General features: G+C 52.9%; 1 protein-coding gene and 3 non-coding genes across 4 annotated transcripts; all 4 read right to left on the reverse strand.

Moving 5' to 3' along the window:
- Positions 1-707: 707 nt before the first annotated feature.
- TRNAQ-CUG (transfer RNA glutamine (anticodon CUG)) lies at positions 708-779 on the reverse strand. The gene has a single exon. It is a non-coding gene; the product is annotated as a tRNA-Gln (tRNA).
- A 4-nt stretch (positions 780-783) lies between these two features.
- On the reverse strand, positions 784-855 carry TRNAE-CUC (transfer RNA glutamic acid (anticodon CUC)). The gene has a single exon. It is a non-coding gene; the product is annotated as a tRNA-Glu (tRNA).
- Positions 856-14236: 13381 nt separating this feature from the next.
- On the reverse strand, positions 14237-14309 carry TRNAR-ACG (transfer RNA arginine (anticodon ACG)). Its single transcript has one exon. It is a non-coding gene; the product is annotated as a tRNA-Arg (tRNA).
- A 7534-nt stretch (positions 14310-21843) lies between these two features.
- On the reverse strand, positions 21844-24468 carry LOC100901340 (F-box/LRR-repeat protein 14-like). Its single transcript, XM_018638414.1, has one exon. It carries the CDS (start codon positions 24308-24310, stop codon positions 22709-22711), a length of 1602 nt encoding a protein of 533 aa, XP_018493930.1. The 5' UTR covers positions 24311-24468; the 3' UTR covers positions 21844-22708.
- Positions 24469-25421: the final 953 nt, after the last annotated feature.

Consider the following 25421-nt stretch of genomic DNA (forward strand, 5'->3'; position numbering starts at 1 on the left):
AATTTCTTATCCCTACTCTTCGATTCATCACCTCTCATTGCGGGCGGCTGCCAATGCTCCGAGTCGAAAATCGTTAAATTGATGATTTGATTTCTTCTGAATGAGACATGTGCATGCATTGGGTCCTCTAAATTAATCTTCCAATATTTACTGCTCCCGCCAGAAGCGATGCCACACTGACTGAGTGAGCAGCAGAACTTTCCAGGTGGATCAGCCATCTGTGTGAGCATTGACCCATTTATACTAAGATATATTGAATAGATAAGGAAACGGCGAATCGAAGATATTTATATTCTGTCTCGGGGCCTTTTTCTGAGGCAGAATATATGAGTTGTTCGTCGTAAGCGCCGATTCTATCGCGCAGCGTACGACTTACCACATGGGATATGCCCGTGGTATTGCACCGCTCGGTATGCCCTGGAGAAACAATGAGAGAGGATCCGTTTCAAGCTTTTCACTTTTTCTTTCGTTTTTCCTCGTCATCCCACACCTATCGCAGCTGCTACCGCTGCTGCTGCTGCTCTGCTGAAAGGGGATGCTCATTATAACGAATGTTTTTCGGACAAGATCGCGAGATTGAGTGAGACATTGTTCACGGCCTTACTCGGCTGTATTCGGGATCGATTAAAGCCCTCTTCATGGAGCGCGAGCTCTGACCGCGAACCATCTTGGAGCCCGCCGCTAATTCCTGTTGAACAGCAAAATATAGGTTCCACCGAGATTTGAACTCGGATCGCTGGATTCAGAGTCCAGAGTGCTAACCATTACACCATGGAACCGAATTTCCGACACCGGGAATCGAACCCGGGCCTCGCGGGTGAGAGCCGCGTATCCTAGCCACTAGACCATGCCGGACACATCTACCTGAGCTGCCTTCTCCGCGCCGGCTCTGGTCGGTTCTCGGTAGGTTCGAGACATCTTTCTTCTCCTCGTGCTCCTTCTCCACCCGAGAAACTCTGTCCAGTGGTGATCTGCAACATGAGCAACAAATAGACAGGTTTTCATATCTCAGAGTTCCATTCTCTATATTTCAATTCATCTCCGAATCCGGGCCCAGTCCCAGGGCAGTCCCATCTTCCATCGATATAGCCGCGAGACCTAGGTATACACCGCCTCTAGATTAGATCTGGCGGACCAAACGGACTCGCAGCCTGTAGTCTAAATGGAAGACCATCCCATAAAAATGAAGAATTAGGAGTTCGATTTTAGTTACGAATTTTTCTCGTCAGTTCCGCTGGTCTCATCCCAAGATGCTGGCTTGACATCTTGTTCTCTCCCAGGTGCTTAGCGAACCCTTGTCAGGACATTTGACGGGACATGACTCACTTCGGTCGGCTCTGATTCGGTTCAGTTCGGCTTAGCTTCGATGGTCGACTCATGAACGAACGAAGGGTCGAACGAACGAACGAAGCAGCAGACAGACGTGCAGATAGAGCTAAGAACGGAAGACCGAAAGAGCGAACGAAACGTCAGTTCGACGCGCCCGGACGAAGGGACGACGTTCACGCAGTCTTCAGTCTCAGCAGGAGAAGAGTCGAACGCCCCCTGACGCGGACGAGCGCATCGAATCGATTCACAGCGAGTGCAGTCAGCGGCAGCGATAGCCGCAGTCGAAGTGAGCCAGTCAACCAAAGTGCTCCAAGATCCACTGCTCTTCTGAGAAAGCGACAGCGGACTACATATCATGTAATAAGATCGACAGGCGTGCATGATACCGCCGTGTTCGCTGTGCCACGTACAACTCCCGGATAATCGCACGGCACGTCCCGAAAATAAAAAAATAAGACGACGCCGAGAGATCCCGGAAAACAACGTCCAGAAGAACTTTCGCGCCGGACTGTGGGCGAAAAATCTCGCTTGCCTGCTGTGGTGGCCGCGGGAAGAAGAAAATGCGAGAAAAAAGTAATGCCGACTACGGCAAAAGTCTCATTCGAGGAAAAGTCATAAATCACTGAACTTAGCCAGACAGCGGTAAGTTGCTGCCAGTGCTTCCGTAAACCTTGATGGTGCGCCCTTGCTGATGAGCAGAAAGGAATGAGCGTACTGAAGACGTACAGGTTGCGGACAACTCGGATAGAGCTTCCTACTGTCTGGCCGTCCGGCTGCCGCTTGCTTGCTCGCTTGCCTGCCTGCCCGACTGAAAGAGTGTGCGCATTTGTGCGTGTGCGCGCGCGCGCGCGAAAACCTTCTTCTGTATACCGATCGTCGCCGGAATGACCTTCAGACACGTCAGTAGATTTCCCCGTGACTATTTCTGACCGAGCGACTCCATCGAAACGTCTGATAATTCGACTTCCGAGGATATCCTCTCGTGGATTTCGATTTTTCCTTCGAAGATAAGCGACACTGTCTCAACTTCAACTCGATTGGCTTGAGGGAATTCGAGGCCGAAGAAACCCACGGAATCCTGTGGGAACCCTTCGGATCTCTCGGCACCATCAGCGGAAGTGTTCTCCGATGTGAGGCTCTCTTACTTTGCGCTTCGGCCTTCCGCTTCGGTCGAGGGCGCCGAGGTGAAGAGTCCGCGGAGCGTGGCAGGCGGCAAATCTCCATTGAATGTTCCCCATCCCCATGTATAATACGTAGCGTCTAGGAGATCATGAAATTCACACCAGAAACCGGATAGTATACTTTTGCACTCCTCCGAGTAGTTCCAGTGAGAAAAAATTCGGCTAGACGCGCCCAATTTCGGCGTTTCCGTCGCCCAGAATCACTTCCAAGGATTTTCTGATCGCCAGGTTCTGCGCAGGAAGCTCCAAGTTCGACTTGGGACGCCCGGAACATCGGCGGTGGCTTCGCAGTAAACTCGAGACGAGTGGACTCGGTTCCCGATCAGATAAGAGCAGCGCCCGTATTCGGGGATGATGACCGAAAAGTCGTACCGCCGAACGGAGCTCTGTTTTGGCATTGACGACTTCACGGTCGAGGGCCTCGGACTTCGGCGAGCAAACGCTACTTTCTTCCAGCTCAGCGGCTTTTACTTTTTTCCGAGCGTTCTTCCACATTGTCATCCACGATCATGTGCGCTTAAGAAAGGAAACATAGAAGACATGAAGACGGTTTGGTTTTCTAATCCGGAGCGACCTCTTCCACGACCGAGAAGCCGCGATGTCCCTTTTCGACCGGATGAGTCTGATCTATCGTACACTGTGGGAATTTTCTGTGAGCTGAGCAAGTTTTCAAATGTCCTAAGAAAAATAGAAGATTTTTTCTCGGGAATGAGAAGAAAATTCCCCGAACATCGCGGAATCCGGGGACCGAAAGACTTCCGGGATCTATTCCTATCTTCTTCACAATCCTATCGGAGAAGTAGAGCTCAGCCCACTGATCGTGCCTTCTTGGACGAGTCGACATCGAAGAACGGCTCGAGAGCCGAAACCCCTTGTTTCTCTCAGCCCGAGTTCCGGGCAACGATGGCTCTCATAATGATTGGAGCTTGAACAGGGTCATTTTCTTGATCTTCTACTCAAGTAGATGGATCCCGGCTCGGATCTCTGGAACCCTGGGATACCTGAGTAGATCTGAAGAATGCCGATAGGCTGCTTCTGGCTAGCCGGACGGCCGACCGTTCTACCTGCCAGCCCGAGTGACTGGTACCTAGCGAACAAGCTCGTTGCTTCAAAAAGCCCGCTTCGGCGAAAGCCGAACATTCTGCGGCACGAAATAGAGAGGAGTTTCTTCTTTCATGTCTGACTAGCTCCTGTCCAAGACGAAGAAAGTTTGCAGCACCTGTGAGCTGCTGCGTACCTCTCGATCCGCCCTTTCGGTTCTTCGACGCGACTCACAGGTCGCTTCGCGTTCGCATTGGGGACCCTCGAGGATAAGTGGAACTGAGATGCCATTTTTTTCCTCGAATCGGATGGGTAAAATGATCTTCCTGTTCACTGGATCCGGATGGGGAACGATTGAGGACGTCGAGGGGATGTCGATGGAGAATTTTCCAAAACGTCGCAGTTCCCGATAAAAATATCGACGTTTGCTCGAGATGGAGACTGCGAAAAGAGAGTGGGAACAGGCCTCGCTCATGGGGCATGGCTCAATCTGAGCGAGAAAGGTGATCGCAGTCGAACCTTCGTCGACCTGCTGGGCTGACTGCAATTTGAGGCTCAAACTTTTTCGGAGTGCCCCTTTAGTTTCGGTTGACGTTGCTGTATTCTCAGAAGTCGATTACCTTCTACAGCGGGATGGCTCTCACGGCCAACGTGCAGCCCTATCGGCCTCAGCTTCGCACACGGAATGATTTTTGAGTTTCCAAACCCCCAATTCCCTGCTTCAATCACGAAGATCTTCATGCCCAGATCGGACGAGATCATCGAAGAGATAGAAGAGAACAAGGCTCAATCCATACCGATGCTGGATGCGGATCCGTTCAAGGACTGCTATCTAGGTAACAACGTCAGAGCACGGATCAATACATCGAATTTCGAGCAAGCGGATTTTTCGCCCTCCGAGAGCTCTTCCACGGAGCGGACCTCTTCCCGTCATCGATCCCTGCCAGAAACAATGCAGGGTACCTAATATTGATCGTAGGAGAAACGACACGGAAAACAAAAACAACGATGACAAGGGAGGTACATTGTATCCTTGTTCCTGAGGATAATCTGCGTCGGCGCCGCGCGTAGTTTCCGAGGGGGATCCGATGCAATCCCGATTTCATAGGGAAAGTGGAGAATGATAGCAGAATATATCCAGCGAAAGAAGATTGCAGTCTGTCCGTGAACTCCGTTTCCCCTTATCTGGGCACCTGACCTCGAATGAACCACAAGACGCGGGAGACGGAAATTCGTAAATCACACTTTCTGGAGGAAAAAAACCCGATTCGGAAACTCAAAATCCGATTGAGAGAGCGTCGAGGACGATTCTCCCTAGTGGAGAAATGAACTCAAAGCCCGAAACGGACCGGCACCGGTGTACATATATCGCGCTGGCTGTCCCGTCTAACATAGTTTCCGAGACCACCAACGCGCATATTTCCTCTACCGATGTGTTGTCCAGATGTGATTCCAACGTCTCTCCGTGGCCTCCATATGGCTTCTTGAGAGAGTCAACGAAGGCTGCTCACTGCAACCACCATCATCGTCACCAACACCACCGCCAACGCCGATAACTACGACGCACGGCACCATAGCTTAACTCCGGTAGAAAAAGAGCAGTCAGGCAGAGAGACAGACAGGCAGCCAGTCAGTCAGCTAGCTAGCTAGGCAGCCTGGCAAAGCAAAGTAGGACAGCAGTCTTGGATGGTGTCGCCGCTGCTGTTGACGTCGGCGCCGCTGCTGTCACCGATGTGACCTCTCTCGCTGTCGGATAGCTTTAGACTCACGGAGAGTACCGGAAGTTGCGATTTCTCCCGATTACAGTGCAAAACCCCGATCCGACTTTTTTTGTGACTTCATTTCCCCCTCTTTCTCCGTACTCCCCCTCAGAAAAAGCTCCTCCGACTTACGACTCTGCCTCCCGCAGCAGGCACTACCGTTTGCAGTTAAAATCAAATTACAGAAATTTTTCGCTTATATCAATTCCGCCTTCGAGCTGATGACGGCCGAGCGGGCTGAATTTGCCCCGTCCGTTCCTCCTGATGGTGAGTTACGGACGGTTATGTAAGTCGAAGAAGTCGAGTTCTCCCAGAAGAAGCCCAGAAGTAAAAAAAAAGAAACTGATGTTCTTTGATGGCTTTGGCGTCAAGCCCTGATGGTCTGGCTCGCTGACTGACTGACTGACTCACTCACTGAGTGACAGACTGACGGACAGACAGATGGACGGTCTGACGGACGCTGCGCGAACCAACGAAGGTAAGTTCGTCCGTCGATCCAATGCTTTTCTGAAGATGTGGTAGAAGTCTTTTTTATCTAGCCATGCCCTATCCTTCGACTGCTTTGCTGGACACTCGACGATCTTCTCTCTATTATAGGACCGTCTCTGTTACTTTGGTCGAGTCGTGGACCTCAGCCAAGCTGGAGACCCCCGAAGCGCCTGTCGCCGCTGCTCTCTTTCGAAGGTCACTAGAAGAGGCGATGACTGACAGGAATTGAGTGTGGAGGAGTTTTGAAATATTTCTTCACACAGTTCCCCGAGCCAGAGCAGCTCAGAACTCGCATCGAAATCGTCGCTGGTCTCGACAGTCATCAAGAGAGGGATCTTTGATTTTTCACACATGTAGTATAAGTCACGATGATGATCATCATCATTAAGACCTCGCTTAATATCTGAAGAGAGTCCTTGTTTTTTGTTTATGGGTGCCGGGAGATGTTTCCCATATGAGTGTGATGTTCCCGTCTCGACTTTCCAAGATATTCAAGTTCGCACGGGGATTTTTTCCGTATTGGAATGACAACAGAAGAACATGGTTTATTTCCTCCTCGCGTTACTTCCCAAGTATTTATTATATCTGCTTGTTTATTATGGTTTCGGCTAATTCTATTTTGAGTTGCCGGACCCGCGAGTTTTCAGAATTTTTTTGTTATTTTCTTCTCTATCTGAAGGTCGAGGGTGTCCGCAGATCCCGGAACCACTCTAGCCGCGCGGCGGTCCGCTTCACGCAACGGCATTCCTCCGCCTTTTCCTGCGAATTCGTGTAGAAAGTCTGTCGCCCCGGCCCACGGACCGGATGAAAATACTGTAAACTTCCCAAATTCTCGAATTCATTCATCTCCGAGGAGCAGTCCGTTCAGGATTGCGTCTTTTCCCGCCGAGCTCGTCACTAAACCCTTGTCAATGCGAGAAATCGGAACGGAGACTCCGGATCGCTCGGATTTCCCCTGAGGACTTGATGAAGATCCTGTGGAAAATATAGAGTTAAATTAAATTTCGGGGTCGGCATCGGAATCCCGAGCCTCCACGGAAGTCATCCAGTCCTGTTTCGAGCAAATTAATGTCAGATCAGCTCGAACTATCCTCATCCCGGAGAGACACCGACAAACTTAGCCAGGCGATCGAAAACATTTCCGGTACGATTTGACGCACATTTTTTTCGGCGTTCACTCGCTCAAATGCGATACTGTCTCGGTGCGCGCCGCGGAAGGAATGCCGCGCGGAGCTCGTGAGAATTTGCAAGAATTTCACAGTAGATTCGCAGTAAAACCCTTGAAACATTTTTCATTTCAAGGGTGGGGCTGTGACGGCAGCGGCTGTGGAGGCGGTGGTGGCAACTGCAGCGGCAACCCGATCCCCAGAAAACGCTTAACGTAACTTTAGACTCAATGCTGAGCTACTGCGTTCGTGGCAGGAAGTCGTTGGAATGCTCCAGAACAATGAGCGGGGAGCTCTACGAAATCCAGAATGATATTTTTCCCGTAGAATTCGATCGTGACCGTTGCATGAATGAATGTCTTCTCTTAATTTCCCGGGCGAGACTCGTGCGACGTCTTTACACGAAGGTAATCTTTTCGCATTGAAGTAGGGGCTTCGGAGCTCGGGACGGCCGGGACCACAAATAGATCAACATACGGAGAGTTCACATTGCGCGGCGTACTCGCGTCGAGGCGAATTTCGACGCAGTGACCGGCTCACCGGACATCCAATGCTGAACTCGCTATTATCTCACTTTGGTGCGGTGTCTGACCAGTCGGTCGGTTGGTCGGCCTGCCTGCCTGCCGGTCGGCTATCTTTCAGAGACTACAGCAGCTTCTCGGAGAGCTTCTCCTGCATAGCGAAACGATTTTGCTCAGTTCTGCTCGGAACGACTAATTCTTCCGTCACACTGCGCGCTTCAATGCGTCTGCTCGCCTGCCTGCCTCCTGGTAAGATGCTGGCTGGCTGCGTGCTATCTGCTGCTACGGCCTTACCGTTCGCCTTCCTACCAGCCTGTTCGCCTGAGGAACCACCAGAGTCCGATACGGGAAGAATTCTCGCTACAGGTGCCGTCGCTAACGGCAGAGCCGGGAGATAACGAAAAACATCGACATTATCCAGAAGAGCACGACCATGATCCGAGTTTCGAGTCCTTCAGCTCTTCCGGATCTTCATAATTCTCCACGGGGGACATTCAGCCGAGCCTCGGAATTCTCGAACTCCCCCGTATGTGGCAGGAGGACAATTTGTTGGAAAAAAATGGGGAGAAACTGTGATCTCATCGCTCTCATGTTTTTGAGAGAAATGCAAAATCCTCTGCTCGAGTGGAACTCTCACGCGCACCGGGAGCACAATCGTCCCGAGCCGGCAGGCGGGGAAGCCCTTTTCGCAGAGGTCTGTCGATGGAATGGGTCCCGAACTCCATGGCGGCCCCCCGCATCCGTAAACTTGGCCAGAGGACCTCTCGGGGGGCGAGGCACCTCATGGGGGGACGGATGCTAAGGGTTTGCGAAATTGCGTAACAATTTCGAAGGCATAGAGAAACACCCGCCAGATTTGCCGTCGGTCCCGCGAGTGATCGAGCGAGAGAGCGATAGATCGAGGGAGAGAGGGAGCGTGAATTGACCGAGTCGGACCGAGATCGCCAGATAGCAGTCGAGTGATATAATCAAGAGCGGCGACTGATAAAATAAATGTAGCTCCCGTTGGTGGGGACCGCTTGCGACCATTGTGCGTGGTTGTGGAGCCGCCAACGCCGCCACCGCTTGGAAGTAATTAAAATTGCTGAAGACCCCTCAACGGCTGACCAACTCTCCGTTGCCGTAGTTTCGTCCGACTGTTCGTTGTTTCGTTGCTTGGTTGGCTTTGTTGCTCATAGGCTCGCTCGCTGGCCAACTCGCGCGCGCGTGCACAAAGAACTCATTGTGCGCGCTTCGGACGGCTCGTTTTGTTTTATTTTGGATGCTGCTGCCGCGGCAGACCGACCGCCCGTCCGTCCGTGGGTCCGTTCGTTCATCTGCTAGTTCGTCCGCTCGTCCGTCCGTCCGACCAAGCAAGCGCCCGGTGACGATAGCAGCGCGACGACGGAACTGCGGAAGGAAGCTCCCGCAGCCACTGACTGGAGCAAGCCAGCGAGCGAGCCAGCGAGTGAGCATCCAAGCAACCAGCCCGTTCGTCCGTCCGTCGCTCCGTCTGTCCGTCAGACACTGTTCCTGTCGGTCACAAAGGCTCCAGCTGAAGTGCGCTCGCTCGTCCGCTGCCAAAAAGCCTGCCCGCGTGCCTGATTGAATGACCGTCCGACTGACTGACTGGCTGACCGCCCGCCTGCTCGTATGCCTGCCCAGCCGCTGGCAGTCCGGCCATCCGAGAGCGTAGCTTGCTGCCAACGAGCTCACCGAGACTTTGTCAGCGGTATAGAGCGACGAGTCGCTCGCGTTCGACATTTCCGAAGCAAACCGAACTGTTAGCAACGTAGCTTGCCCTTTAAACGGCTGAGCTGGCTGACGCTCGCTCAAATGGTATACGTTACGCCGACTGCGCCAGGTCACCGTCTGGAGCACTGGCGGCAACGACGTTAAACCGAACCCTCAAGAGCGTCGGGAAATTACCCGACTGTAAGACCCACTCAGAACCGAATTCCAAGATGTCTGCCAGGGCTCGGAGCAACAGCGGATAGGACGAAGGAATACTCAAAACCAAATCGGGAGAAGCAAGCCATCCGATAGATTCTCGTTCGGCATTCCGGGATCGCACGGAGCGGCCCGAGGCATGGGAAGGAATAGACATGCGATATGCCTTGTGATAGCTGCCCAGTCACCGAATCAGGCGGCTGGCCCGACAGATAGTCAGTCAGTCAGTCAGTCATCTAGCGAGCGAGCGAACGAACGAGCAAGCCCAGCGTAGTCGCTCGCCCGGAAAGAGTCCTTTGATTCCACGGCTTACAATTAAGAGCTATTAAGCGAAACGGAGTCAACCAGTCCGCCAGGCAAGCAAGCAGGCCGACAGTTAGCCCGCGATCCATCGGAGAAGAACATCAACAACGTGTTGCTTCGGTGCGACGTTTTTGCACCGAGCGAGGGACCGACCCGCCGGCCGGCCGACGGACCAGCGCGCCGGACGCCCGGCTGGCCGTGCTTCCGACGACGACGAACGGCCTGCTCGCCGGTCGGCCGGGACAAACTCACGGACCAAGCGGACAATCGCTTATCTGACCGCTTGCGCGGACAGTGAGTCAGTCGGTCGGTCGCTCCCTCCCTCCCTCCTTTTGCCTGCCTGCCCGCTCGCTCTCTTGCCTGTTCAACTCTTTAGCGTGGTTCCCACGTTTTCCCGGAGCCGATCGCTTCGAGTAGGACTCCACTCTCGGATACCGCTTGGAGAGCCGCAACGCAGACTCCCAACTTCGGCTCTCGTCATCGGACTCATGCGTGCTTGGGAACGTCTCGAGAAAATCTTTCGTACATGATCGCGCTCATGGCATTCTCTGGACGCGAAAGGGGGACGACCGGTGTTTTCCGCGCGATGTGGGTCAATTTCTGTCAATCAATTTATTAGTCTGTCGACGCAAATCAGCTCCGGAATGATTTCAACGCTTCCGGTGGAGCATTTGTAAAATGACTGGACGTTCCTCTCTTTCTCCCACCCGTTGATTCCAATCGAAAGCGCGGATACAGCATATCTATACTACCGTGTGAACGAAGCCGTCTCGTCCCGACGATTTGATCACGATTTCGTCATCAACAACCCGTGTCGTCTTCAATCGGATCCATTATCACCTTCAACGCCAGACGAAGAGATTCCTGGTTATGTTCTGGAGCGTATTAGGTCGTTGCTTTCCCCTCGATTTCGCATCGAATCTCCGTCATCGGAACCAATGATTAAGCAACGCGAGTGGATGAGGGAGTTTATTCTCGGCTATTTCGCGAAGTTTCCCTCGCGATCGAATTCCTCGGGATTTATTCGGCGGATTCAGGGAAAATTCACTGAAAGCAGCAGCGGAATGCAATAGAAGGTCTGAACAACAGAGACGAAAGGCGCTCCATGGTGCAAAAGACGCTATCTCGATGAATCGACACTTTTCCTGCTTCATCGCTGAGGTTTATGGAGGTTTGGATTAGTACCGGCTCGATCCAATTGAGCTCCTCGAAATTCGGAGTGACCGATGAAGGCCGAAATCTTCCGTTCCCTTCGAACGAGGTCCATAGGATCAGTGTCCCCTGAGCTTGAATCCGATCCGAACGACCGGCGGGTATTACGATTGCAACATGTCCCCGCATTTATATTAGTAGATCGCTCGTTACAGCTGAGCTAAACCGAAACGGGAAACAACCACGCGTTCACTATCTAGCTTTTCAACTTGTTGTACGAACATTCCCGTAGTTATACGCAGCCAGAGCGACGATGGAGCGTCGACTGCATCGAATCCACCTACCCCCGTTAGCTCCCACGGAACCTCAGAACAACCACGCCCACCAACAGTTCCAACTCTCATCGTCGCCACAGCGTAGCGTGCGACGACGCCGGCGGCGGCATCAGTGTCAAGCGACGCCCTCGGCGGCTGACTGAAGAAGCGATGGACAGACAGACGACGGACGGACTGATAGATAGATGGATGGATTGATGAGCCGATGGATACATGGATCGATCGATGGATGGATGCATGGAAATCTAGGCCGTCGTAAGGGGAGGCGCTCGTTTCTCGTTTTTTCTCTCAAACGCTCGCTTAGATAACCGAAGGAACCGCCGCGTCGTCGTGTGGATGATAAAAAAAATAACGAGTGTTCGTCTATCCGTATTGCTTTCCTACTCCACGGCTGCGATGACGATAAGACGAACGCTCGACTTTGGAGCAGCGGAGCGGCATCAGCAACCATCTGGGTTCGCTCGTTCTTTCGTAGCTTGCTCGTCTGCCCGCCGGGCTCTGTCTGTGGGTCGGCCGCTCGGTCGGTGGGTCCGTATACTGCATCATATGGGATGACTGTTCCCGCTAGATGTTGACACCAAAGGTGAGAACATCAGCACCTCTGCGTACCGAACGCCACCTGCCTGAATTCCTCTGGACCTGAACGGAATCCTGAAAGGCAACACGTAGATGGTCGGGTCGGTCTCGATCAAGACGTTGAGCGTCGTTTGATATTCTCACTCATCTTCAGATCGGTTTTTGAAGAATATCGACGCTCATTGCAGAAGCGACGAAACAATTCGCATGAGGGGCGAGAGATTCTCCCTCGGAATTTTCCCGTAGAAACGCGGATTCCGGACCGGAAACTGTGAGCGGGTCCCTCGTCGTTTTCTCGAAAATCAATGTTCCGCTCACGAAAGGAGAGAACACGGGGGAATTCGTACATGCGAAGCTCAGCTATGATTCGATCGTTGACGATATCCGAAGCAAACCGCCTCGATCCGGGACATTTATCCGATCATGCCGGCACCCGATTCCGAGGTCCGATCGACGAGGGTCTATTCAATTCGGGGACATGTTGAGTCGATCCTATGTGGGGGATATGGATAAGCTGTCCTCTCGACGGGACTACGGCGAGGCTTCCATACGAGCCGTATGATCGATCGGTGAGCAGAGCAATCATCGAAATCTTGAACTGTCGGGTAGGAAGTTCAGCTTTCAAACGAAGCGCTTCGTATGTAATCGTACGGCTGTCCCTCCCTGACTGATGTCATTGTTAGTTCGAATTTCCATTAAAGCAACGTGCTTGCACGTGCCGCTTCAGCTATTCATCGCAATGACCAACGATTTGTCGTGCTGTCAACGCATGTGCACGAAACACGTACCAATCACATCCGTAGAAATTGCTAATCCGTCTCCCGACTGATGATGTTCAATAACGACGAGCCTGGAACTCGCGTGCGTAGCGACTAGTTTTTTTTTTTCGACGGTTGCGTTATTCGACCCGGTATTCGGATATCGTTTGCTGTATTCGGATGTGTTGTTATATTTTGTGCGTGAGTGCCTGTTTGTTTGTATGCATGCTGCGCGGCCGGAGGATGGATGACGGGTAGATAAAGCGAGTCAACGAATGCGAAACCGACTCAGCGACCAACAGACACAGATATCGTACTCCCCCACGTAATCGGCCTTGCTTCGCTCACGTGCTTCTGGCCAATGGTGAACGCGGTGGCGGTGGCAACTGCGACTACGATGGTAAGTCGGTCGTCGCCGCCGCCGCCGCCAACGACGACCCGCTGATGAGCGAGTCAAGCAGCGCCAAGTCGGGGTAATCGTCGTCTGTCTCGCTCCGCGCGTTATGATTACGTTTGCTTTCGAGTGTTCGAGAGAAGGACTGAGCACACGTCGAAACGAACGCTCCGCGAATCTCCCGGTAATCTGGTTCGCTTTCGACGTCTCTACGCTCTGTAGAGTCGTCGAGGCTCCCAGGAAGTCAGTCAGTGTTCGGCACTTTTCAATCTCGATGCCTATCAACGCTCGCTATCGCTCTGTGCCGTGCGTTGTTGTTATCACCGCCGCGCCGTCGTCGTCGCCATCAGTCAAGAGCCGTAGTTTTAGGAGCTCGTAGAATTACGGCTGCTTCCCGCTTAAATGTTCGCTGGAAACTTGCAGCTTGTCGGTCGGTCTTCGCTGGTATGGTCTGGTTTCCTTCCTGGCAAGATAGTTCCGGAACTGCCGCTGTTGCCAAAACAAACGATTCGTGAAAAGTTTGAATACCGCGCCATTCGGTCGGACGCCTCGGAGCGCACTCGCTCGCTATCCGACACGCCTGCTGCTGCTGCTGTCGTGCATTCCTTGCGCGTGCACGAGACGCAGATTCCGTCTCCCGTTGCGTCTGTCTGACGGCCGGCCGGCGGCAGGCGGCAGGTCGCCTGGCTGCTGGGATGCGACTCGCTCGGTTGGTATGCAGGGCCTGGACGGTCGTAGATGTTCCAACCGCTTACAGACGTCGACGTAAGGGAATAGCAGGCAGACACCACAGAAAACGAGACTCACAGTGCGGATCTGTTCGGGTCCAGTCGCTGTCTCTCGCACGTGACGAACCTTCGTCGGACAAAACGGAAATCGCATCGATCGGGAACTGGAATCTTCTGACTGAAAGATAATAGTCTCCGAATCAAGAATGTTCCCTTATATTCTCCCAGGCGACCTTCTCCAGCCATTTCGATGAAAGAAAGTGCAATGAAGATGCGGAACTTCGACCACTGGTCGATATCACCGCGGTAGGATGCGCTTCACTGCTCGTTTGGCTCGGTAGGCTCTGGAGTGCGAGAGTCCGGATCCCGGTGTCACGGGTTCGAGCCTCGAGTTGGACGATATTTTCATCGGAACTCTGCCTCGTATCGCCAAAATCCTCGGGCAGCTATTCAAGATCTCTCCTTCGGTTCGCGGGGATCCTGAACGAGACGTACGCATTCGAGAACGCCTGCTACTTTATTCCTGCCGGTGCGAAATCAGATCCCGTGCGCTGGGGAGCTCTCGCAAAAAGAACGAGTCCGGCAGGATTCGAACCTGCAATCTCCTGATCCGTAGTCAGGCGCGTTATCCGTTGCGCCACGGACCCCTACACGCTCGCACGTGTTTCCCGCATTGTTTGTCGTTAGCATTGCGAAATCCCCGGTCTCGCACGCGACGCCTGTTACCTACATACGTTGTGTCAGTCGCGATGAATACCGGGGGATTATTACCTCGATCGACGCAGAACCGATCCGGAGGGATCCCTGAACTTCAGCCTTCAGGTGCTTTCCCTATATATTCCCATTCAGCGCCGGGTGAATTCGATTCGAGGTTTCGATGCGAGGATGAAAACGACTTCATTAACGGTATGAGCGAAGATCGAGCTGATTCCACAGCGGACCAGCGGTCGAGTGATGCACGTCTCAGGATGAGCACGACAATCATCGCTCGATCGTGATGTAGAACGAGCATTGAGTTTCGTTGCTGCATCGATCTCCGTCGACTCTGATTTGGCGAATCTTTAATCTCCACCGTTTCGCACCAAAAGAGCTCGCTACTCCTCACTCGGCTTCACGGTTTGCCCCCTTCCCGGCTGCTTGTCCGACAAGCCGCCCGCCTGCCCGCCATCCGAACAAGGCAAACGAAAAACCGGGCGAACAGGTCGACACGAAAAGTCTCTTATAGCGCGTCGTCGTTGTTGTCGTCGTCGTCGTAGAGTACTGCCGCTAACATTCGGTCCCTTGAGAAACAAGAGCCGAGATCTATGAGAGAACCAGTCGTGCGCTGTTTCCCTAAACACAGACAGACCAACAGACGAACGAGCGGACCGAATGACGAAAAGACCCGGACGCACAGACTTTTCAGAATGAGGGGAAGACGAAACGGAGGACTCGACGGCGGCGACAACAACGAGCTGTGCGCATTTTATCCCGGCCTTCAAACTAACTCTACGATATATTTTGATAAATGGCTCTCAAAGTCCCTCAACGCTGGCGGGTGAGCAGAACGAGTCGGGCGGCTGGCTGGCGACCGAGCAGGCAAGCAAGCAAACGAACAGCTCGCAGAGCAGCCGGAGCGAGCAAGCAAGCGAATCCCGTCTGACTCATCTGGGCTTTTGCCCTGCTGTGAATTTTATTCTTATGTTCTTCAGCCATCCGATTACTGTGTTCATCGTCGTTGTCACACTGGCCAGTGGATGCGATCGCCCCGAGCGCCGTTCTCGTCCCCTGAAATCGATAGGAAGCGCTTCGACGCCGTCCGTAACTGCGTTTCCACGCCGAACCTCTGCGACAGTATTCCCTACAACGAGTCGACGTCGTCGGCCACTGTGTCGCTAAAAACGGACCGAACAAGGTCAGCTCCGATGTGTTCAGGAGAACCAAGATTAATGCTCGGGAAACACGCGCATAGAACGGCGCAACAACGCGTACCAAGATCCCGACGAGATAAACAGAGCGCAATCCTGACGTCGCGTCGAGCTCACGCTGCATTTCCCCGGCCGCAACGTTCGGGAAACCGCCTAGATCCCGAAATATTGAGCTCGGGCCCCGAAATTCCGCGAACGAGTGCGCCGGGATCGCGGCTGCCGTCGCAGCGTGAGTGACCGAAGGTATCGGCGCTTGAGGAACGTGTAATTTCGTATTCTGCGAATGTGGCGTAATACTTCGTAGGAGAGACTGTTCGGAGCCGATAAACTGGCGGTGATTCGATTCTCTGGCTTCCGCGTTCGGAAGAGAAAATCATGGGAACCTTCTGGATAGACACCCGAGCCACCGCGGGTACTCAGTCAGCTCGGAAGGCTTCGGCATGCCGTTGTTTCCGCTACCACCTCGATACGCGCAAGGATCTGACTCGCGACTTGAGAAATTCACTCGGACCGGATGGCTGCATGCATGGGACAGGCCGATAGTGAACGAATCGACTTTTCTTCTTGAGCGAATGAGTTCGCTGAGAAGCGAGGGTAGCCTTGCTAAACATTGACGAGCTGGGATGACAGGGAAGCGAAATCCAGGCGGGAAACCTGTGAGGGAGCGAAACAGGCAGCCAGTGCGCTGACGAAGGCAACCAGGGAGGGACCGGGAGCAACGGGGCATCGGAATTTCAGATCACACGACTTTCTAATGGGGGACCGAAGGGTCGGCCCGAGGAATTCAGGGGATGCGGGCACAGGCTCGCCGGCGCTCGCGCGCTTATCCTTCTTCATGTGCCCGTCCGTCCGTCCCTCCACCTACACACACGGACCAGACACACAACAGACTCAAAGAACAGCGCAAACAAGTTTAAACTCCTGAAGCCGAACGCATCGCACACAGAGATGCCCAATGGCTCTGGCACGGAGTCCCAGACGGAGATCTTTAACTAATGCTTTTTCGTGATTGAGCTCCGTGCAAGAATATTCCTCGCTGGCGGAGCCAGGTGCATGGAGAGGAAAGAAAGGCAGAGGGGAGAATCGAGAAGAGAATCGCATCCGCAAAAAACCGAGCCTGGAGGAGACTTCTGCGTGACTCCGACCGCAGGTGGACCTGCAACGACTTTGACGGACACGCTGCGGATGGAGTTAAGAAAATTTTCCGGATAACCCAGATGCGGATGATAAACTGAAATTTTGACGGCAGAAGCCATCGGGGTCATCTCTACCCGATACGTAAACACCGGAGGAGCTTCCTCGAATCCACTACGTATATTACGTCATCGAATTCCGCGAAGAGCAGCGATCCCGCACTCCGACTCCACGAATGCGATAGAATGAGTCATATGATGAAGATTGACTCATTATTCTCCGTTACGCGAGAGATGGATTCCAGTCCATCCATGGTCTCCATCGGCATTCGTGAGTCTTTCAGGCTAGAGCGGGGAGCACCTTGACGTGCGTACCATACGTGTGGCGAGCACTCGTTTCTTGAGCTCGTGTCAACGTACACCGCATGTAAATACCCGTATGCTTGATAGTCAAGCACGTTGTAGGTGCAATGCGCGTCCGATTCGAATGGCCCATTGTGCCGCTCAGCTTCTGGGAAACCAGACCGTGGCGGCCAGCGCTTCGCGCGATTTCGCTGTATTCTGCCGGCGCTCGTACATACACTTTCGTAGTTTTCTTCGCCGTCGATCGTCCTTATTCGTTGCGGTGGAGCTGAGCTTCTAGGCATCAGCGTCTGCTGCTGCTGCTGCCGCCGCTATCGCCGCCGTCGCTTTAGAATCAGTCAGTAGAACAGGCGCCGGCACTAGGAACGCCGTTCGTAGTCAGACAAGGGCAAGCACAATGGGCTTTGTGCGCTCAGTCAGTCAGTCGTTGCTTGGGCTAGGCAGGCAGGCAGTTCGCGGACGAGCCAACTTAAATCGGCCGACCGACCAAGCGAGCGGGCGAGCGAGCGAGCGGTAGGAGATGTAGTCATCGGCGAATATTCAACTCTAGTGGGTTGGCGGCGACTGAATCGGAGGACCGAGGGCTTCTGGGCCGTTCTTAGAGGGGCTTTGTCGTTATGGCCGCGGCTGCTTGTTGCAATTCTTGGCTGGGGTCTATTCCTCTGGTCAGAAGATTATTCATATCGCATCCGAGCCCCCCCCCTTCCCCGTCAATCAACTCGCACGAAACTTCCTGTAGCCGAATCATTTCCCGAGTTCAAATTCAAGGGTACTTTCGCATCTTGGCTACTATGCGCATCCGTGGGAAAATCCATATGTCCGTCGATCAACAAGCTCAGAATTTTCCTGGAGTTTTCCTGGTACGGGCCATATTCGGTGGAATTACGGAGATGTCTTTCCGTCAGTCAACTCTGCAACCGCCCCCTTCCAGACGATCGCGTTCTCCCGAACCTGAAGCGAGGAGTCACCTCTCTTGGACAGATCATGGCCTCGAAATTCATTGGGCGATCCTGAGAAGGGAATTCGGAGAGAGCCTCCGGTTCTTTCTGCTGCTTTTCGAAATCGTGGTCTTCTTCTTCGAATTTTCGCTCACAACTACTCGACGAAGATTCATAGCGTACGAGAGGAAAACGAATGATTCCGCGTCCGCGACTCGGGTTAAAGGTGATGGTCCCTTGGCTGTCCAGAGATTAACCACGAGAAGATGGAACTGCACCTCAGCCCCTGGCAATGCGAACCGTAGGAAGGCAAGATATACTACGGATGCATTGGGTCGGTGTATCTCTTCTTCTGCTTGTTTGTGGATAAACTACGGGAATAAGGTTTTCATGAGCGTTCAATTCTTCAGACATTGCGTTCAAGGGATTGATGATGAAATAGTCAGAAAAACTGGCGAAGAACGCCGTCGTTGCCGAAGAGCGCTCGGCGAAACGGGGGAGCATCTGAAGTGGTTGCCCACATATTTCATGGGACTTCGCTTTAAATCCGGAATCTTTTTGGCCGGATCAGGCGAAATAGAAATAGATTCCGGATTTTAGATTATCCAGGGATCTAGTTCAAAAGTCCAAGCTTCTCCCGGGACGAGTGGTAAGGGGGCAAAGCTCAGTCCCTAATCGATCTGTTTGCAGTCCTTGAGAGAAAGCAATCAGGAAATCACTCGATCAAAACCACTCGACGCCCGGTTCGAGCAAAAGGATCGTCGAAGTCGAAAACCGGACCTGGACGACGGGGACTTCCTCGTCATAGGTTCGTTGCCGTGCTAGGTCGTAGTTTGCGAATGAGTGGGTTCACCGTGACCACACAAATACATGCCATCGATTCGCGACGAAATCGCCCTCGATCGTCTTATTCCCGATCCCAAAATGAGCGGCAAAACCGGTCGTAGGCGATGTTGCGCAGGATGGAAAATGCAAACCGCGAACAGAGTCTACGAGACCATCTGGTTCCATGGAATCATCATCGCTTGAACGCTCTAAAAAAATCGCCGTCTGTTCCGGGGTCGTGGAGAGCATGGGGCAAATCGATGAGAACCGCAACGCAAAACGCAATGAGTCTGATGGTGAAGTCGGAATTCCCCGATTCCCGAATCAAGCGAAGTAGAAGAAGCGTTCTCCACCCGGGAAGAAGTTTTCGTCGGAGCTCTCGGAGGGATCTCGACGCTGCGGCCACGGAGAAGAGGAGTCGCAGAAGAGGGTATATATCATTAATATTATAACACCGAAAAGCGGCCGCTCGCTCTGAGCCGGATTTCAAGGGACGGACGGACCGAGGAATCGACCGACAGACTGAGCCCTCGGTGCTCTATAAATATTGTATCGTCGCGTTCTTGCTATTTCATGGTTGCTCCTTCTCATCGTGGACGTCCTTCTCGACGTTGCGGTATTCGTTCCTAAGCTCTGGACACGTCCCGTCAGCGAGGAAACCCCGCGATGGAGAGTAATCCGCGATCCGAATGATTGCGGATCGAGTTCAGGGAAAAAAAGAGGGCAGAGGTGCGTTCTTACGACCGAACTGAGTGCTCGGGACCTCGCAGGGCTGCTAGATCGCCGGATAGCCGTTCCTGGTTGTCTTCGACCCCGGCACGACCAGCACCGTCGCCACCACCACCACCATCGCCGCCGCCGCCGCCGCCATCGTTCGTAGAAGGGGCACCACGTTGGGGCACCGAATACTGAAAGAAGAGCGAAATGATCAAACTCTCTCTTGGGGAACGGTCATACAGGCAAGATATGCATATGCTCAGCCCCGCTCCGCCCCTGCCCCGCCGAGCTCGCCCTCCTCGAGCATCGAACGAGCGGCCTAGCCAGCGACTCGGTTACAAGCGAACAGGCGTGCAACTGAATACTCTTACGAGATACTGCGTACTTCTTTTTCTTGGCCCCGTCGGATCGGGACAAAACCCTCCGACGTCTCGAGTTTGCATCTTGAATCGTGAATTCCTTTCCGGAGCGAAACTCGCCTGGAGCCCTGGAGCTAGGCGAAATATACCCAGAAAACCCGTCGGATTGATCGCGCGTCTCGATATCGAAGAGCCGCAAACTGGCTCCACGTTAGCGAACGGGGGTACAGGAAGGAAAAATTCATTTCTCCCCAGATCCCTTTTGTTTCCTTGAGCGAGTCTTCTCCGCTGCTCTGATCCGAGCCAGACTCCCCCGGTGCGTGAATTCCTTCACATCAGTCGTCCCCGATCACCTGTATACATCCCCTTCCCCTCTTCAACCTCCTCCCTTCTCTTCGTCGGATCTCGAACAAAAGCTCTCCCATGGAGAGTTCTGTGCTCGCTGGAACACTCTTTCTGGGATTCGCAGCTTTTGAGTCAAATCAAACAGACAAACGGAACTGAAGCCGATGCCCGACTGGATACGAGATCATCATCGACACGTGAAAATATCGGCCGAGACACTCGGGTCTGATGAGTCTCACTGAGGATACCTGCACGGTTTCCGCGTAGAACAGCGCTGGTTTTGGTGCCTCTCTGGCTCCACCGTGACTGCTGGGTCTTTCTTTCTTTCTTCCTTTCTTTCTTTCTTTCTTTCTTTCTTTCTTTCTTTCAACTAGAATCCAGAACCCAGGCTTCGGAACTGGTCTTACTATTTGACGACGAATACGGCAGCAGCAGTAGCTCGGACCAATGCTGCTGCGATTGTATTTGGGTCATATGCCGCTTCTGAAGTATGCCTGTGTTAGAGAGCAAGACTCGCTTCAGAGCTGCGCTCCGGGGTTTTTCGTTTACTCCAGATCTGGAGCACAGCCGCGACGGAAAATGATATATCACACGGTAGTACAGTTGATACAGAATCCGGAGACTTGATCGCAGAACGAAACGGAGACTTCTCTGTTATCGTGCGTCGGAGAGCTTGGAAAACTATCATCGCTGGAAGCCTGGACCTCTACAGGAGATCTCGGAGAGACTTTTCCCGGCCTACCGAGGACCGGTAGCACTCGAGACGGGCTCTCTTCGGCCATCGCACAGTCGGTGTAAAACGAGGAATTTCATCACGAAGCCCTTTCCCAATCGCTTCTGAAGTTGATTAGTTGTGGTCTGGAGTTGCAACGGACTCCGGGACGTCCCGCTGCTAGGCTCGACGAAGTGCCGAGGATTCCCACGGATTCTGAAGCCTTATTTTTTTGATCCTCCATATCATCAGGTGCACGAGTTCTGCACAATTCGAGTCAGCTGCTGGTTGTCATTGCCACCTGTGTTCCAGTTTTTCTCGTTCTTTTCCTTCCTGAACGGAACTCTAAGCAAACTCACGGAGCCGTTCCCTCGAAGTAACTCCTGGAATCCTGATACTTTCTCCTCTGACGGGCCCTAGCGATGGAGATTTTTTCCCGAAGGGCTGCTTGTCTCGATAATGCTCGATACTTCATGGCGCAGATCCGGTCGTGACTCGAATGCGCTCGGAATCGACAACTTTACGGCTCAAAACCTGTATACGTGAAAAAGCATTTCTTCGAGCTTCTACCGTAGTGCTGCTCGATCGGTGCCCTAGGATTATCATGTCTCGCGATCGCTTTCAAAGCTCTTCTAGTGTTTCCTGCGACTGATATCTCCCTTTCGAGCCGCGTCGAATTAAGGGTTTCACTATTCCATAATATTATTCCCGATTGAACAGAATACGTTGTATGATGAGCTTTGACGTCATGTTCGCGATACTATCACGAAGTTTCCTGTTCGGAACTCCCAGTCGCCAGTCGCTCGCTAGAGGAAAGCGTCACGGTGATCCGACGTGGAAGACTAGGTAATCGAATACATAGCAGGCAAACGGAGAGCATGATTGTTGGTTGATAACAAGTCGTGATTTTATTTTTCGCACTTCCTCTCTGAGTTGGTTCGTCTTGATTTCATTGTCAACATTTAACATACATTATTTACACACACTTTGCACAGTTGAGATCTGCAATAATGCGGGTTTCAGGTTTGGCCCGCTATTTGGATAGTCGGAACCCATTCGAACTACGTGGAAAGTTAGAAGGAGGTTCCAACACTACTAGGATTCCTTCCGGGCAAGAAGAAATTCCAATGCCCTGCTGTTGACTAGCGATAGAAAACCGCCATCTTCTGAAAAATGTTCCGTACGCTTTCTCTTTCTGTAGCTCTCCTGCATTCTGTGATGTACATACAATATACAGAGAAGTCAAAGAGGAGTTAAACTCGATGTCGTCGTTGTTAACGTCGCTGCCCTAGCCGTAGAACTTGCTGCGGTCGTGTTCGTCTCCTGGATCGCCGTGATTCCCCCTACCTCGAACGAGACCCGGTCGAGAGCACATTTTCGGATGGAGACTGTACAGATGGGCGTCTCGCTCGAATCCGCCGACGGTGGGAAATTCACAGGGTCGATAGGAAGAATTTCGGTGCTGATACTCCCTGCCGGACAGTGAGACTGTCGGGAGACGGAACACCTTGATTTCAACATGTTTCTGTCATCCGCAGATCAACGCATTAAGGGAATCCGAATAGATATTGCACGTCGCTCCTTAACGCTCCATGTAGTTGGTGGTCGCAGTGTTCTGACGGTGTTCGATCGGCCTGGAAGACTTTATGCTACTACTGTTGCTGCTGCTTTCGACAAGAGTTCTCTTTCGTTTAGCCGGAGTCGGTGCCAGAGTGGCGGGGGTGGACCGCTCCACCCCCTCCTCATGTCACCGTTTCTGCCAGAGGCCCAGATTCAGGACGAGGAGTCCCTTGAGCTGCATAACTTTCTTCAGACCCACGGTCGAGATCTTCGTGCAGCCGTACAGATCGATACATTCCAAGTTCTGTAGTCCTTCGGCGATCGATGTCAGTCCGACGTCGGTCACTCGGACACATTGTCCGATGTTCAACGTTTTCAAATGTGCTAGTGTTTTGGCAACGCGGCGGAGCCCTTCGTCGCTCACCGGGCAGGCGTTTAGAGACAGACTGGTTAGGTGTCCGAGACCTTGCGATATGTGCAGTAGGCCCTGGTCGCCAATCTTATCACAGAAGCTGACGTCCAACGCAGAAACACGCGAACCCCCCTCGGCCAAGTAGGCCATGCCCATATCGGAGATGTTATCGCACGACCGTAGATTCAGCTCACGCAGCTTGGCCATTTTCGCCAAATGCTTCATGCCGTTATCCGAGACGGAGGCGCAAAACGACAGGTTGATGGACTTGAGGTTGGTGAGACCGGCGGCTATGAAGCCCAGCGAGTCGTCGCTGAGTTTCTGACAATCCTGCAGAGAGAGCGTCTCCAACGAAGTCACGCCGCCGTTCCGACACTGCGGTCCGAGCCCGGCGAGCTCAGACAAGCCCTGGTCAGAGATATTCCGACAAGATCTCAGATTGAGGTTCTTGAGCTTTTTCAGACCGTACGAGATGAGCATGAGGCTGCCGTTCGTTATGCCCGAACAGCCGCCCAAGTCCAGAGTTTCGAGATTCTGGAGATTGCCGGCGATTTTGCCGATCGAATTGTCTGAGATCTGCTTACACATGGACAGGTTGAGCGAGTTCAGGGAAGCGATCTGGTTCGAGAACGCGCTGCTGGCCAGGTTGTCGGTGAGGTTGAAGCAGCCGATCAGGTTGAGCGTCTCGAGATTGGGCACACCCTGCACAACCTCTTTGAGATTTCTCCGTAAACTCAGCACCTGAACTTTCTTTATTCCCCGTCGGACCAGCGACGGGAACAGGGTGGCATTCGTTCTGGCGAGATTCCGAACATGCAGCCTGGCCTCGACACCCCTCCACACGGTTTTGTGATAGGCGGCATCTCTCCATGCCTTGCACACCTGGGCCACCCGGCCCTTGTCGGGCACGTCGAGGTAGCTGAAGATTATGGCGAGGATTTCAGGGTACAGTGCAGAGATGTGCGTCTGACTTCGCGTCGCGACTTGCGTCTGTTGCTGCTGCTGCTGAAGAGCCCGACTTTCGAACGTCGACAATTGCAGCGGATGGAACAACGAGGCAGGTGCCGGCGGCAAATGCGTCACGTGAGACCATTGCTCAAATTTGATCGCGGAGGGCTCCAGCCCGAAGGCGTCCGGTGTCTGTGGCGGAAGATGCTGCTGCTGCTGATGATGGTTATGCTGATTACTAACGATTTGATTGTTGCTGTTGTTGTTCAGGACATGGTGCTGAAGGTGCGGCAGGTGTTGTTGATTCTGGGGGTTGTTGTTGCTGATGCTGTTGTTGTTGTTGGAGATATTTTGGTTCGGCGAGAAAAAATGCGAGGCGGGAGCCCTTCTATCCCAGACTAACAAATTAGCCTGCAGAACCATTGGCATTGGTGTATCCGCAACGATATCGAGAATATCTTTCCGAGCACAAAACTAACAATCACTCATGAGCACTGTTGATGACGAGCATTGAAAGCACACGATAATAACGAGCACGATGAAAACTCTCCAAAACCACTCCGTGTAGCTAAGTCGCCAAAGTGTTCTGAACTGTAGAGACTTACGACGGTCCGCTTGTATACCCTCACCTTCCCGGTCGACTCTCTCCCCGGAGCCCTCCCATTGGTCGCCGAGCGCTGGTAGCGCCCTCAGTGAATAATTTTCAGAACATTCGTTCCGCGAAAGCGTACATCGAGAAACCCACGATATTAAATTTATAAGAGTCATATATCTCTCCATCTTCCGGAGTAATGAGAATGGGATGCCGGCGATCCAGGGGTACTGCAGCTCATTCGGTTCCGGGTCCGAGAAACGGGGGGGGGGAGCCTCCTAATGGGATAGGGAAGCGACAAAACCGTTCCACCGCATAAGAAATTTCCTTGGCAAGTCCGTCGAGAGAAAGTAGAGAATGCTTCGAGTCCGCACACAGCTACTGCCAGTACGCGAAATACGATGAAAACAAGCGAGACTATCGAGCATTTCCCCCGCCTTATGTAGGCGTGGGGAATGGAAGGACAAGAACTTCACGGGGCGATAAAATCGAAAGTTGAGCTTTCCTCACCGGGACCTCTGGCGCATCTCCTTGCTTAGTCGGCATACCATCGAGAATGCCTCGGCTAGAGCGGTCCCGGTGCCGAGGGCATTCAGAACTTGAAAGTTGCACGACGCTCTTCGCATACAATTATTATCGATAGAAGCCCGATCGATGCGACAATGAAGATAACTCCATCGAAAAACTTGGGTGTTCAACGTTAGACTCGAATTTTCTGTGCAGCTGCAGACAGAAAAAGAATCAGATTGACGTCAGGTTCGCGAAGACTCGGAAACGTCACCCCGAGTCCGTGTAGTCGACGCGTCGAGCGACCCCGGCTGCGTTGTCTCGAGCCGAAATGGGCTACGGCGCGGCGTCGGAGTAGCCTCGAACCGGCCTCCTTGACGTTTGGGGAGCTTGGTCGTCCTTGTCGTCGAGGCTGGCAGTTTCGAGATGGCACACGAATGG

Source organism: Galendromus occidentalis, unplaced genomic scaffold (genome assembly GCF_000255335.2).
Source record: "Galendromus occidentalis unplaced genomic scaffold, Mocc_1.1 scf7180000076951, whole genome shotgun sequence".
Lineage (NCBI taxonomy): Eukaryota > Metazoa > Arthropoda > Arachnida > Mesostigmata > Phytoseiidae > Galendromus > Galendromus occidentalis.